The sequence below is a fragment of the Paroedura picta genome, chromosome 16 (assembly GCF_049243985.1).
Source record: "Paroedura picta isolate Pp20150507F chromosome 16, Ppicta_v3.0, whole genome shotgun sequence".
Taxonomy (NCBI): Eukaryota; Metazoa; Chordata; class Lepidosauria; order Squamata; family Gekkonidae; genus Paroedura; species Paroedura picta.
Window position 1 is genome coordinate 8,407,691 of NC_135384.1, and position 14,565 is coordinate 8,422,255.

A 14,565-nucleotide genomic window follows, 5' to 3' on the forward strand; every position below is an offset into this window, starting at 1 on the left:
GCCCTTTGGCGTTTTGGTGTTTGCGACCTACTGAGAATATGAATGATGCATTTTCCCATGGGTAGCATTTAGAAGAAGAAGAGTTGGTTCTTATATGCTGCTTTTCTCTCCCCGAAGGAGTCTCAAAGTGGCTTACAGTCGCCTTCCCTTTCCTCTCCCCACAACAAATACCCTTGTGAGGGAGGTGGGGCTGAGAGAGCCCTGATATCACTGCTCAGTCAGAACAGCTTTATCAGTGCTGTGGAGAGCCCAAGGTCACTCAGCTGGGGGAGTGCAGAATTGAACCCAGCTTGCCAGATTAGAAGTCCGCACTCCTAACCACTACACCAAGCTGGCCCTAAGCCTCAGTTACCCTTTCCTGAGAAGGAAACAGGGCCACTCAGTTACCTGTCCCCCCCATTCTTCTTCCTAGGAAGGACCTAATTCATCCTCTGCTGCTAAGTCCCTTCATGTTACAGGGAGGCGGGGGGCTACTGAGACTGGAACACATCAAGTTGCCTGGCGCCAGCTAATGTATTCCCAGCTGGCTTCAGCCTGAAACTCTGGCTCAATATCTCTGCTATGCCAGCTCTGAAGCACTTATGAGCATGTTTGCTGAATTGCCCCTAAAATATTCAAGTAAGTCATCTCAATGAAGGAGAACGAAATCTGCTTAAAAGCTGAGAAGCAGCCTGGGCAACTAGTTAAGGAAGTCCAACCGGGGTTCGAATTAAAACTCTTCCCAAATGACCTTGAGCCAGTTGCTGTCGTGACCTTGAACTTGCATCACAGCTGTGTATATATATTGAGGATAAAACAGCACAGCAGGGGATGTGTGGGGACCTCATCGCACTATCTTAAGCATCCCCGGAGAAAAGCAAACTGAAAATCACCATAAATCAATTCCACACGCCCTACGGTGCTCACTGGCCTAAGAAAGGCGAGGGGAAAGGAAATCTCCGCATTTGGGGCAGCTCCTCTTCCTCCCTTCTGATTTTATCTCGTGGAAGACACGTCAGACTTCATGTGGACAGTGCTTCGGTTTTAATCCCGAAGGCAGGAAGGAGAGCACAGAGACAATCTTAAATCATATCGTCGAGAGTCACGTCAGCAGCGTACAAATAACCTTGTGATGGTGAATGGGCAAAAACGTGCTGCTCGTACTGCCCGTTGCTCATGAGTCAGGAATGTGGTCTGTACTTAAAACAACTGACTCACAAGTTCTAAAAAAAAAATATGGCGCAATTAAGCCAAGAGCCATTTATGGATAGCCTTGAGCATCTGTCCTCACGGATGGAGTTGGGGGGAGGGAGAATAAAACATGACAGGAGTTACAATTGAAGCTTTCATTAAGTAAACAATGAACCAATAGTGTTCTGTGAGAATGCCCCGCGAGGCCCAGGATGTAGGAAAATAGGAGTGTAGCGCTGGAGATTCAAAACACAGGCCGTCGTTTTGGAGACGGAAATAGACAGAAACTAGTGCCCAAACCTCCTGTCCACAGGGACACTGAAATGCCTTGGTCAAGGAATCTCGTGTACCTCAAAAGGTTCTCAAGCAGTCTCCATTTAGACTGGGTGTTAGGCTTTAGGGCCTGCTGTGTGTCAATTTTAAGGTCAAGACACAACACTACAAAAAAGCACGGGTGACGAGTGAAAACACCTAGGACACTATTATGACACCAATGCCAACAAGATCCCCTTCCCCAGTCCCCATCCGCAAATATTACCGATACCAAAGAAGCTGTGAAATTTAGAAGCTTGCATGTAAAACTGGCCCCAATATTTTCCCCCTCCCCTAAATTGAACTGGTTAATAGTATATTGGTCTTATCTGAAATTTGCAATTATCTGAAACACTGAGATGCCTGCCAGAACAAGTTGGATTTGTGGGGTTTTTACTACAAAATGTGACCCGTTTCCTACCTGGCAGATTGTGTTTCAGAACATTCTCTTATTTCATCCCGGCCCCCTCAGGGGAGGGAAACCAGAAATAGGTATGATTTTTAGCATTTAAATTAGGAGGGGGTGGGATGGGGTCGATGGCCAGTCTCATGTCCCCCATCTCAGGCATGCACTTCTGTCTCTTACTCTGTACAAAGGTCAGCCTGAAACAATCTCCTTTTCTCTAAGGGATGGCCAAATTGTGACTTCTACAGATGTCCATGGACTACAATTCCCATGCATTATGCAGGCAGGGGCTCATGGGAATTGTAGTCCATGGACATCTGGAGAGCCAGTTTGACCACCCCTCACAGAGGGAGACCATGACGGTCACTCCATCACAGAAGGGAAGCTAGTGGGAAACCATACAGAAAAGGACACCAAGTGTGTGGAGGGGGGGGGGTGTCACAACAGCTTTATTAAATCAAAGAAACTAGTCATTTCAAAAACCACAGCCAAATTCCAGAGCTTCCGCAGCTCTGCTTTTTCAAAGGCGCAACACTGCAATTCCGTTATACAGCAGCCGAAGTCAGGGGAGGAGGAAGGGGCACAGCCGTGAACACTGAATAGTAACATCATGAAACCCCCCTCCCAATTGTATTTCCTAAGAGGCATCAGAACCCAAAGTCAGTGTTTAGGGCACAGTCTTCAGCTCCTCATCCCATCTCCCACGGGCCTCTCCCTCCTAAACAGCAAGCCCCTCCACCCCCACCCCCCTCATTAGAGCCCCCTTTCCAGGCTCCATCAGTCTACTTCGGCTGGAGGAACCGAGAACTCTGACGAGCAAAAGGGGTGGGGGATTTTTAAATAAGCTCCTCCCATCACTCTCCCTTCCTCAGCTGCGTATTGCAGAAAAACAAGGTGACGGAATTCCGAGGAGTCAAAACGGACTGTACCACTTCAGACTGCAGGTGCGGGGAGGGAAGGGAGAGGCACGTTTTTAATTCCTCCCCAAGCCTGCACTCCGTAAACAGCAAGGGCTCTGCTCCCTTCCTGCCCCAGTGGTTCTATTGGACCTCGACTTTATGTTGTGGGGCCTGAGGCTGTTGTGGGGCCTGAGGCTGTTGTGGGGCCTGAGGAGGCTCTGCTTGGTTCTGAGGAGCAGCGTGTTCCGGCACTCCTGGGTGGGCATCGGGGTGAACGGCTTGGTCTGCAAAAAGAAGGCAAAAGGGTTCATGTTGCTGCTGCAGTACTATATGTCTAGTGTTCACATTCACGCAATCTGATCCAGGAACTCCACTCTGCCCCTAACGGGGCATTTGAACTGGCTCGCACCCCCAATGCAGCAGCCACCCTCCTGCCAAGTGGCTTTTATACTCCGCTTTGCACTACACAGAGGAGTCTCAAAGCGGCATACAATCCCTTTCCCTTCCTCTCCCCGCAACAAACACCCTGTGAGGCAGGTGGGGCTGAGGGAGTTCTGACACGACTGCTCTGCGAGAACAGCTCCAAGAGGATCGTGACTGACCCGAAGTCGCCCAAGGTCACCCAGAGGGCTGCATGTGGAAGAGTGGGGAGCCAAGCCCTCTCCAGATTAGAGGCTGCCATTCTTAGGCACTACACCAAGCTCTAGAAGAGCTGGGGTAGTTTGCATCCTCATAAAGGTCACACTTAAAGAAAGTATATGTGAAAGCGTTGCTTCCACATTGGCAGAGCACAGGCGTTTGCCCAACTCTTTGGGCTGAGGCTGAAATCTACCGAAAAGAAGGCTCTTTCTGGCTCTCACCTGCTGGGGCCGCGTGGGGAGGCTGGGCCTGAAACTTCAGCTCACCCCCCGGCCCTGCGGGGTGCCCCTGCTCCGCCTGCGGCTGGGATTTCCTCTGTTCCATTTGGAGCACGGCCTGGAAGAAATATCACGTTAAAATGCCGAAAAGGACAGGAAACCAGAAGCTCTCCCCATCTCGCTTCCCAGCCGCCTGATATGGTGGCGCCTTCGAATTTCACCCTGGGAACTCCTTGAGAGGCTGTGGGACGATGGCAGAGCGCCCGCGGGGCATGCCGGTGGCTCCGGCTTCAATCCCTGGCACCTTGGCGTAAAATTGCTGCAGGAAAATACGACCCAACCAGGTGCCATTAAGGCATAGCTGATTTATGGCAACGCTGGGGGAGGGAGACGGAGATTGAAGTCAAGAGACATTCAGGGGTGGTTCGCCACTGCCTGGCTCTGCATCATGTCCCTGGGCTTCCTTGGAGGTCTCCCATCCAAATACTAGCCTGCTTAGCTTCTGAGATCTGACCGGAATGGACTACCGGGATCAGGGCTTTTGTGTGTCTATCGATTAACGATTTTTGGGTTGGGGGGCTGTGTGTGTCTAGCAAACCTCACATCTGTAAGAGTCTGAATGCATGACGATGCCAGAGATTCGACATGCCAGGATGGCAATATCCAGAAGTGACTGCCGACAAAAGATTGTGTAAATGTTCTATGTAAATGTTCTATACCAGGGGTAGTCAAACTGCGGCCCTCCAGATGTCCATGGACTACAATTCCCAGGAGCCCCTGCCAGCATTCGCTGGCAGGGGCTCCTGGGAATTGTAGTCCATGGACATCTGGAGGGCCGCAGTTTGACTACCCCTGTTCTATACGTTTGATGTAAACCGCCCAGAGCCGTAGGGAAAGGCGGTCTAAAAATCCAAATAAATAACTAAATAAATCATCCAGCCCTGTCTGTGGTCTTCAACAATCCATTATCCCTCACCCGTTTCAGGAGAATCAGACGGCCAGGCGTAAAAAGCACACTAGAGCGCCCTGAGCCTCAGGGGAGGATGGCATAGAAATATAATAAATAAATAAATGCTTCCCTTCTGGCACTCACCACTAGAGGAGAGTATCCTGCCTGATGCGCCTTACCTGTTGATACTCCTTCTTTTGAGCGTCCAGCTGCACCTGCCGCTGCTGAAGTTCTTCGTGCTGTCGCCGGAGCTGCTCGGCACGCCGGCCGAGCTCCGCCTCCTGGGCCGCTAGCTCCGCCTCAAAGCGCTGGAGCTCCGCCTCGGAATAGACCTGCGTTTCTTCCACCGTCTGGACGGAGGAGACGGAAAAGGAGCCGGATGGGCCAGAGGCTCATGACCGTTCATCCATCTTTCCTCTAGTATTTCATCCAGATACGTATCACATATTCCTAGCCCAACGCTTAGGGAAATGCAAGAGCTTAACGGAAATGCAAGAGCTGAACAGAAACATTAATGGCTGAGCAATGTTGAACTCCTACTCGTCTTCTGCTAATTTGGCTATTTTTTTCCCCAAAGATGTTGTTTCTAAAGGGACCCCAAAAGCACTGGCAAGGTACCAATGGCTTAGGTGTCAGAAACCTCCATAGTAATTGTGTAAGGTTCGACCCCTGAAGCTTTTGATCAGGGGTAGTCAAACTGCGGCCCTCCAGATGTCCATGGACTACAATTCCCAGAAGCCCCTGCCAGCATTTGCTGGCAGGGGCTTCTGGGAATTGTAGTCCATGGACATCTGGAGGGCCGCAGTTTGACTACCCCTGCTTTAGATGAACATTAACCCATCATTTGCTTGGGATACTGCGATTTACCCTTGAACCAGGGTGAATTGCAAGACCCAGACAACACAAGAACTCCTGCATTGTAGCAGAGAAGTCAGACCAGGGTGAGAAAAAAAAAATCGCCCAGAGGCAGGAACACGTGCTTGAATCCCCAAGTCCTGGAATATTTAAGCCAAATTGGATTAAATTTGGCTGACCACGCCCAACCTCTGGTGTCCAAGAAAGATACACTCTGCTCTAATGACTCACTGAGGCGCCAGAGAAAACACGTCGCCAGTAATGGTTCTTTCCCTCCCCCTCCTATTTTTGCTTCCTACGTGTTAGTTGCCTACAACGAATTCTGCAGGCCAGACTGAAGCTGGCTGGAGAGTGGAGGGGTGGTTTTGAGCTTTTTATGATGTTTTAAATTGCTGATGAATTGTTTCAATCCATGGCTGCAAACCACCCCAAGCCTGCCTGAGGACAGTGGGGGAAGGAGGTTATATAAGCCGAAGAATAAATAAAATAAGTAGTTCCTCTTATCCCTGTGGCCTAGTGGCGAGCTTGTGGCAGGACTCAAGCAGGGAACTGGCAGCTGCCAGCCATGTGCTTTCTCCACCCGTGAACTGTGCCTTTGAGCCCTTCACGCACCTTCCAGCCATCGGCTTCGTTAAATTCCTTCTTCTGTGTAGATTTTAGAAACTCGTCCAGGTTCACCAGCCTGTCCCGGTTTAGATCCACCTGCAAGGGAGAGAAGTCACGTGATGCCCCCACCTGCCAAAAGCTCCTTCTGGCTCGTGTCTGACAAACTAAGCTTTGACTCTTCGAAAGCTTATGCCAGCCTTTTTCAACCTTTTGGCCATGGAAAAACCCTGACATTTTTCAGGCTTCTAAGAAACCTGGAAGTGGTGACACACCCCTTCAGAGAAGTGGACGCAGAACTAAGATACGGGAGCCAGCCCATCAATCAATCGATCGTTCACCTATGCATGAACTTTGGTATGCATGCTTGAATTTTAAATACATTTATTATTTTAAAAAAGAAACCAATATCTCTATTAAGTCCGGGGGGGGGGGGCTATTCTGTTCCGAGCATTGTATTAACTTGTAATTCTGCAATTTGCCTCTGTGCCAAAAGGCATTTGATCGTTCTGGAGGTCCCTTCCAACTCTATGATTCTGTATTGGTTCGTGCATATGGAGATAATTTGTACCCCTTAATCTGTATTTATATGATTGGATATTTGCCTTTATATCAGGCTTAGGTATTTATATGCTGAATCATAGATCTACATTATATTTTACCACTTAATATTGTATTATTAAATTATACATATGATATTTTGTAAAACAAAAAAAATCAATTGTTTACCATTTCGATTGTGGCGAAAGAAATTAGGACTGCAGAACAACAGGGGAAGCAGGCTCCAGTGACACCTAGCAATATCAGCAGCCATCCAAACTTCTGGGAAAGGTCTCATTGCCCCTGGGGAGCTCTCTGGGGAAATTTTTAAACAGAGGCTGGAGAGGCTGATTCTGTGAAGGCTCAAGGGAGTGGCAGGTGACAGTGGAGGAGCGATAGGGTTGGAAGTGTCCTGCATAGTGCAGGGGGTTGGACTAGATGACCAAGGAGGTCCATTCCAACTCTATTAATTCTAAGTTCAGGCAGACGCAAAGCCCAGGACAAAACACCAGCTCTTGGGCCGCTGCTGTCACCACCGCTCAAAAGTAAACACAGAGCCCCCACCTGCATCTACCCCTCCTAAGCCAATCGCGCAAAGAGAAGCTGTGCCGTTCCCCACCACCACCACTGACAGTCCCCTTGGCTTACGTTTCTCATGACATGCTCACGCATGCGCAGCCTCTCTTCTTCCATTTCCAGCATGTCATCTTCCTCGTTACGGGGATCGTATACTTTCTCCAGCTGCAAGGCGGGAAGGAGGAGACAGGGGGTCAGATCCCAAGACATACAGCCCTTTGCTATCTCAAAGCCATTGCAAGGGCAGAGGGCCACTCCTGTTAATGGGGAAACGGCGCTTCGTGGCTTGAGGAAAGATGACCAAGGCAGGGCTGATGCTCATGGCCAAGCCCACGCACAAGGCCTCTTGCATCCATGAAATTAGTGCTCTGCTCCTCTCATCTCCTTTTGATCCAGAGCACAATGAAGACAAAAAAAGATACACCCTGGTTTAAAACAACTAGCTAGCAGGGTTTAATCCAGAGTTGCAGAAGGAAAAATCATCTCCAGTTAGCCCCCACACACTTGCAGTTTGTACATCACCACTGGAGTTGGTTTGAAATCGAGATTCCTGCATCTGCCTCGGCTCAAGGCAGGGTCTGTCAAGAAGCTGTGTCACTTGAGCTTCATGTAGTATCGGAATGCAGCCAAACATGACCTGTAGCACCAAGGGCCTCTGTCTCAAGCTGAACCACGCCATAGCACAGGGAGCACGTGTACGCCTAAAGTCTCCTCAATCCAAAGCACTGGCTACACACTGGAACTTGTTCCATCGAGAAGTTATTTTCAGAAGTTTATATCCTGCCTTTCTGCCCTCAGGAGGGCCACAAAGATGGCTAACCATACAAAGCACATATTAAAATAAAACACAGTTTAAAATTATTCCAATCAGTCCTCCTCCCCTTTTGACGCGCATTATTAATTGTAAAAAGTTTTATTGCATTAGCCATGGGCCATCACAACCACACACGCTATTAAAACAAATTAAAAACTGAGTTAAAATACATACGAAGACAAAAAAAACCTGGCAATTAAAAGACTGGTCAGGGAGGAGGGATCACTGAGGGAATGTCAAGTGAAGCAGAACGGTCTTCGCTGCTTGGCGAAAGATGGCAACGGAAGAATCGCCCTGGAGAGAAAGTTCCAGAGCTTCCATCGCCCTGGCCTCCTCTCTGCCAAGCTGATTTTTTAAAATCAGGAAACAATTTTTCACAGTCAGAGTAGTTCAGCAGTGGAATAGGCTGCCTAAGGAGGTGGTGAGCTCCCCCTCACTGGCAGTCTTCAAGCAAAGGTTGGATACACACTTTTCTTGGATGCTTTAGGATGCTTTGGGCTGATCCTGCATTGAGCAGGGGGTTGGGCTAGATTGGCCTATGTGGCCCCCTTCCAACTCTATGATTCTGTGATTTTTTCCTGCAGTGTTTTGGGATGGAAGAGCAGTTAAACATGCCAGTGAAGACTTGGCCAAGAACTCACCTCCTTGGTGAAAAGAGCCTCCAACTCCTGCTCGTCTAAAACCCCATCGCTGTTGGTGTCTGGAAACAGGAGGAGGAAATAAAACGAGGGAGACCTGAGTTACAGGAACAGCCCAGGCAACTTCAGGCAAGCCGTAGGCTTTCCATGCCTCAATTCCCCAATATGCAACAGAAGGGGGGTAAGCACTGGCCTCCAGACTCTGACTCAAGGATGAGAACTTTTTTCACCATTGAGAAACCCCTGAAACATTCTTCAGGCTTTGAGAAACCCCAGAACTGGCCAATTGTGCAGAATATGATTCAAAAGCCGAGTTGCGGACACACCCACACGGGGCCCCTCCCCTCCCACCCCCTCCAGGCCCATCATTGGCCATTTTGGAAGGTGGTGGGCAGGTCAACATGACCATAGATGGTGGCCTGAAAAACGTTTAACAAACTTTTAAAATATATTAAAAAATCGATAACTCCCACCCATTCGGGAAACCTCTCCAAGGCCATCAAGAAACCCATCAGGCTGAGAAAGCCTGATGGAAGGGTTGAACTTTGTAGGAAAGGCCGTTCTGTGGCCAGCGTCAAACAAGTATTGTTGAGGAAAGAGATGTTTGGAGGCTGCGACGAACAAAATTTTCTTTCTCTGACCAGCAGATGGAGATGCAGGCCCATCTGACAACTCCCTAGAATGTGATTCAGAGTCATGACATGGAGGTAGGCAACGGCAGGCCAACCTTGAGCCTCTTGCCTTGAAAACCCCACCAGGGATTGCCATGGTTGGCAGGGGCTCATGGGAACTGTAGTTTATGGACCTCTGGAGAGCCATAGTTTGGCCACCACTTCCGTGACCCATCTAGGGGCCCCGTGGAAAATTTAACAAGAAACTTCCCTTATCTCCTAGAGGTCATTCATTACAGGCAACCAGGTTATCATAAGCCTTGAAAAATTCCTCTCAGGGTGGCATAGCAGTGAGAAGCTATAGGAGAACTGGCAAGAGCTGCATTCAAATCCCAGCTCCTCACAGGATTGCACACAGGAAGAGGAGAGAGCATTCATGCCACCTAGAGTGCCTTGCAGGAAACACAAGTGAACTGAAAGGCATGAGCCAGACACGGTTAAACTGTGCCACCGGCCACCCCCTAATTACCGTGCAAGTTGAAGAAGGTCTTGGGGTTGAACTCGTTGGGGTCTAAGCCGTCGGTCTCCTGCCAGACTTCCTTGAGCTGGTCTTCACTTCCCTGCATGAGATTACATGCACAGCGGTCAAGGCAAAAGAATCGGCCACATTTCCCAGTCTAAAATCTAAGAACCAACTCAGAGGTTTCTCCCTACTGGGGCATTGACTTTGGGGTGCTCCTTGTGCTTCTTCTTGAGCTCCTCGAAACGGGCCTCCTCCTCGCGCCGCTTCTCCTCATCCAGAGACTTCAGATACTCCCGGCGTTCGTGCTCCTTCATCATCTCGTAGCGCTTAAACTCATTGTGGTGGTCCGCATCGAAGTTTTCCAGGTGCTTAGTAGCCTGGGGGGTGGAGACAAAGGCCACGGGACATGGTGGGGGGAGGTCTTGGTGCTCCCGTATCTTCTGTTCTAGGCTACAAATTCCTATTCCCCTCTCCCGGAGAATCCTGAAGAATCTGATCACTGCCCTACCTGCCCCATTCTTGTGTGCCCCTGTACTTTTAGAAAAGTGGAGCAGGAGGGAACATCCCACCAAGTATGGCTGCCCTCACCCCAGAAACGGGAATAGCTGCTCTTAGCCAGATCCCTGCTTTCTGTGCAGCTCTTGCATATCTACTTAGAAGCTCAAGCTGCAAGACGATCAGGTTTGTAATCCTTGTTTCGAATCACAACATTCTTCAGATTCTAACCATAAAAACGCAATGAGTACAAACACCGACCTTCATACAAACATAATTGCAAATACCGTGGCAAGTAACACTTATACCCAGTAATAATATTTCAATTGAATTTCCTAAAGGATTGATAACCTAAAACAAAAAACAACTTCTGGCTGTTACAACCTTGAGAACGGCACAGACTGCCCCAAACACTATTAAGGAAATATTTGAGGCTGTTAGTCAGCGGGAAATTACTTTGATAGGTTTCGACATGAATCATATTTTGTAGTAATGATTGCATTCTGTTTATGCAGCTCTCAAGATTGTAACAGGCGGATGTTGGATTTTTTGTTTAGGTTCCCTTAGGAAACTCCATTGTCATGTTCTCAAATATTATTATTGCATAAGTTTTATTTGCAATGGTGTTAGTATGAACATTGTGTTTGTACTCCTGAGGCATTTTATTATTCTTAGAATCTGAAGATTGTCATTCAAAACAAGGATTGCAATCCGGATGACTGGTCCGAATTCGGAGAACTGGAAATAAACAAGTGAAAACTGAACCTGCTTTAGCCTCTGAACTTCTATTTAAAAAACATGTTCAATTCCACTGTCTATCAGGAATTCCCAAACAGGGGCCCGAGGGCTCCCAAGGGTCTGCGGGAACTCCAGATGGGGGTCCGTGGCCTTTCCCCTCCTGGACTTAACGGATTTTGCCAGAAGTAAGGGAACTTCCCATTTAAATTGCTTCTCCTCCTGAGCACAAGCACTCTCATTGTTCATGGGCCTAGGAGGGGTCTCCCCTCGCTCAATTCTCCTCAAGCATGCCTATCAACACAAGGAGAAGCCAGGAGACGAGCTAGCAATCCCATCTGCCGTGGCCATCTCACACCTCCTCTTGCAAAGCTTGGAATCTCGCACTCAGCACAATTCCACACCTCTGCAGCCACAGGAACCAACCCCCCTTCCCCTCAAGGTGTGCTGAACGGAGGGATGGGAGAAAGGGCACAACACGGGGGGCGTTCCCGAAAAACCAGACGTGCATTTCAGCCTGACCAAACAGCCTGACCCTTTGCACCTTCAAGGCACTAAAGCAAGCCAACAATAGACCAAAACAGCCCAGCTGACTTTGTTGTGAAAGAAATGAAGTGACGTACAGTCTGAATGAGCAACTCCAAGTCCCGGGCTTCAAACGTGTGTTGGTTTTGGGGGTCTAGATGTTCAAACTGCTTGAGTAAAGTCCGGTGATCGACCTGCCCATCTGAGAACGAAAAGAGACGGGAAAGCTAGCTACAGGTGCAATTCGGCACCTGTAACTTACACAAGCAAGTTACATCGGACACAGCAACGTCAGTCTCCCCTCTTGGCTCACCGTGTTCCATGGTGGCTTCCATCTTGGCTTTCAAAAGCATCCTTAGCCGGGACACTTCCTGGCGCTTCAGTTCATCGAGTTTGGTGCGGACGTGGTGGCTGACGAAATCCAGCTCTTTGCTGAGTTTCCCGCTCTGAAATAAAGGAGAGGAAGAGCAAAAGATAGACGTTATTTTAAGCCTGCAGTTATTTTAAGCCTGCAGTTTTTCCCGGGAGTTTTGCTTGCCGCTAACCAATCCCCATGTAAGCATCGGCAAGAAGAGTCCCTTACCAAAGATCAAGCACTCCCCCTACTCCCCCCAAAATCTTCATTATAGGAAATGCTGCCTTTTGCTGACCACCCAACATTTTGCTTACACCACCAAGTCCTACACGGAAAGGTCACCTTGATGTCCTCGGCGTTTGCCGATTGGAGCTTCTCTCGGAAGTGCCCGTCCGTTTCCAGCACGTTGATGACTTCCTGCAGGTAGCGGTGGTAAAACAGGCCCGTGTCCTGCATGGAAAACAAAGGAGACAGGATAGATTGAAATGGGTAGCCTTGTTGGTCGGAAGTAGCACAATAAAATCAGAGTCCAGTAGCACCTTTAAGACCAACCAAGACTTATTCAAGGCGTGAGCTTTCGAGGGCAAGCACTCTTCGTCAGACTATAAACTCCCTACATGAAAGTGAGAATATATAGCAAAAATTAATTCTGTTACATTAGTAAATTGTGTCACACATCCAGATACAGCGAAGAATTATAATCTGGCTGTATTTGGGGGGGAAGGGGAGGCCATCCAGAGTTCTTCCACTCCACCCCCCTAATCTAGCACCCATTGTATTCCTGAATGCAACAAACTTGGCCCCTGGTTTATAAATAAATAACTGCTATTTATTTATTGCATTTATATACCATTTCCCCTTGCAACAGGGTAGTTCCCAGCCAATATCAGGCTGCTCTTTAAAAAACAGGCACCAGTAGTCAAACCCACAGGCCAACACACTTCGTCGGTATGCGCATAAGCATCTAAAAGCTGCTGGTGCGGAAAGTAGAGAGGCCAGCACTTACCGCTGGGTCTGGGGGAGGTTCCGCCTCTTGCTTCTCCTTGGGCCGTTCAATGGGCACGCAGGTTGCCAGTCCCAGAAGGGCAGCTTTTACAAGCCACGTCAGATACATTGCCTCGTGCGCACGTCACCTGCAAGAAGGTGGAGAAAGAGTTCCAGAGCTGCCGGAACAGACTGACACTTAAGAGCAGCCCCCAGTGACTAGACTGCGCATGCACAGCAAAGAGTAAGGGAGAAACCATGCCTTTACCACTTCCACGTATCAAAGGAACCTTTCTAAGACTGGCACAGAAGGAAGGCGATTGGGCCAGACGCTCACCCTAGTGCAGGCTTTTTCAACCAGGGTTTCATGAAACCCTGGGGCTTCTTGATGACCCTTGGAAAGCTTCCCGAATGGGTGGGAGTTAATTACATGCGAATGTTTTTTTTAAATTTGTTAAACATTTATCAGGTGATATGACCATATATAGTAGCGGCGTCCTGTTTCCCTCCTCCAAAAACAGCCAGTGGTGGGCATGCCCACAGCTCTGCTTCCCAACCGTATTCAGCTCGATTGCACCACTTCTGGGGTTTCTCAAAGCCTGAGGAACGTTTCAGGGGTTTCTCAATGTTAAAAAAGTTGAGAAAGATTGCAGTAGAGGTTTACTTGCATCAGACTACCATTCCAGAGGCAGGCTTGAATTCCCCATTCTGTTATTGTTCGCTGGAGGACCCCGGGTCAGTCCTCTCTCAACTAAAACTACCTCATAGGGTTAGGAGGCTAACAGAAAGGAGAGGTGAAAGCCATCTGCCCCTTGGTGCGAATACTGGAATAAACCAACATTCAAAACAGCATCTACATCAGAATACCCGCTACCAAAACCACAGAACGCATGCAGAACATCACAGAAAATGAGGAGGAAGGAAACCCCACGGTGAGTAACGTCAGCAGTGGAAATTCTGTGGAAAACATGAGTGTTACATTTGAGATGCATTTATTTAGGGCAAAAACAGGATTGGGGGGGGGGAGAAGAGGCTCTCCCACATTATCATAGAAACATACCTCTACAGGGGAAAAAAGGTAACTGAACAAAGCAGGCCAGCTTCCCACCAACCCGGGTCAAGTCCAGACTCTTTCCAAAATCCCAAGGCCAGGCGGCTTTGAGAAAGCATAAAGGGGCTCCCCTCCCAAAAGCCAGTCCCCAGAAATCTCAAGGCTCTGAGCCCCTGCAGGTATCCTCTCCCAAACCCAACCGCAGGCCCCAAGATAGTCTAGAAACAGAAGAAGTGACAGCCCAGAGCCGCATTACCCTAGAAACCTTATCCCTCCATCACCCAAGATTGGCATGGTTTACTGTCAAACAAAAATTGCACTTTTTCCATGCTCAGAAAACCCCTCTCCCTTCTCCCTGCAGCCACAAGGCTGTGCCATGACTCAGCAAAACAACCCAGGGGGTCATCATCCGGGCACTCCAGCCACCCCGCGCAGCCTTGCTGGCTTACCTTTCTAGGCAGTAGAAGACCCGAAGGTTCCCCCACCTTCGCCACTTCCTCTCCGTAGGCCACGCCCCTTTCCTCCCGCATCCTGTCACGCCCGGCGCTGCTGGGCGCGTCACGGCGTCTTTTGCATGAGAGGCCACGCCTCCTTCCCCGCCGCCGCTCCAGAGCGGGAGGAACGCCCCTTTCCCAGGTGCTTCGCGCCGCCATTGGGAGAGCAGGCG

The 14,565-nt window shown here is 49.1% G+C and overlaps 1 protein-coding gene across 2 annotated transcripts; it reads right to left on the reverse strand.

Annotated features, from left to right (window-relative positions):
• Positions 1-2,310: 2,310 nt before the first annotated feature.
• On the reverse strand, positions 2,311-14,496 carry NUCB1 (nucleobindin 1). 2 transcript variants are annotated; one of them, XM_077313074.1, is made up of 13 exons: positions 14,348-14,496; positions 12,870-12,996; positions 12,206-12,313; positions 11,822-11,954; positions 11,607-11,710; positions 9,945-10,130; positions 9,760-9,850; positions 8,623-8,681; positions 7,240-7,332; positions 6,061-6,150; positions 4,773-4,943; positions 3,648-3,762; positions 2,311-3,071 (listed from the first exon to the last, which is right to left on the reverse strand). In XM_077313074.1, exons 2-13 carry the CDS (start codon positions 12,975-12,977, stop codon positions 2,929-2,931), a joined length of 1,401 nt encoding a protein of 466 aa, XP_077169189.1. In that variant the 5' UTR covers positions 12,978-12,996; positions 14,348-14,496; the 3' UTR covers positions 2,311-2,928. The 2 variants fall into 2 exon arrangements, with proteins under 2 accessions (XP_077169189.1, XP_077169190.1); XM_077313075.1 differs by lacking the exon at positions 14,348-14,496 and adding an exon at positions 13,908-14,084.
• Positions 14,497-14,565: the final 69 nt, after the last annotated feature.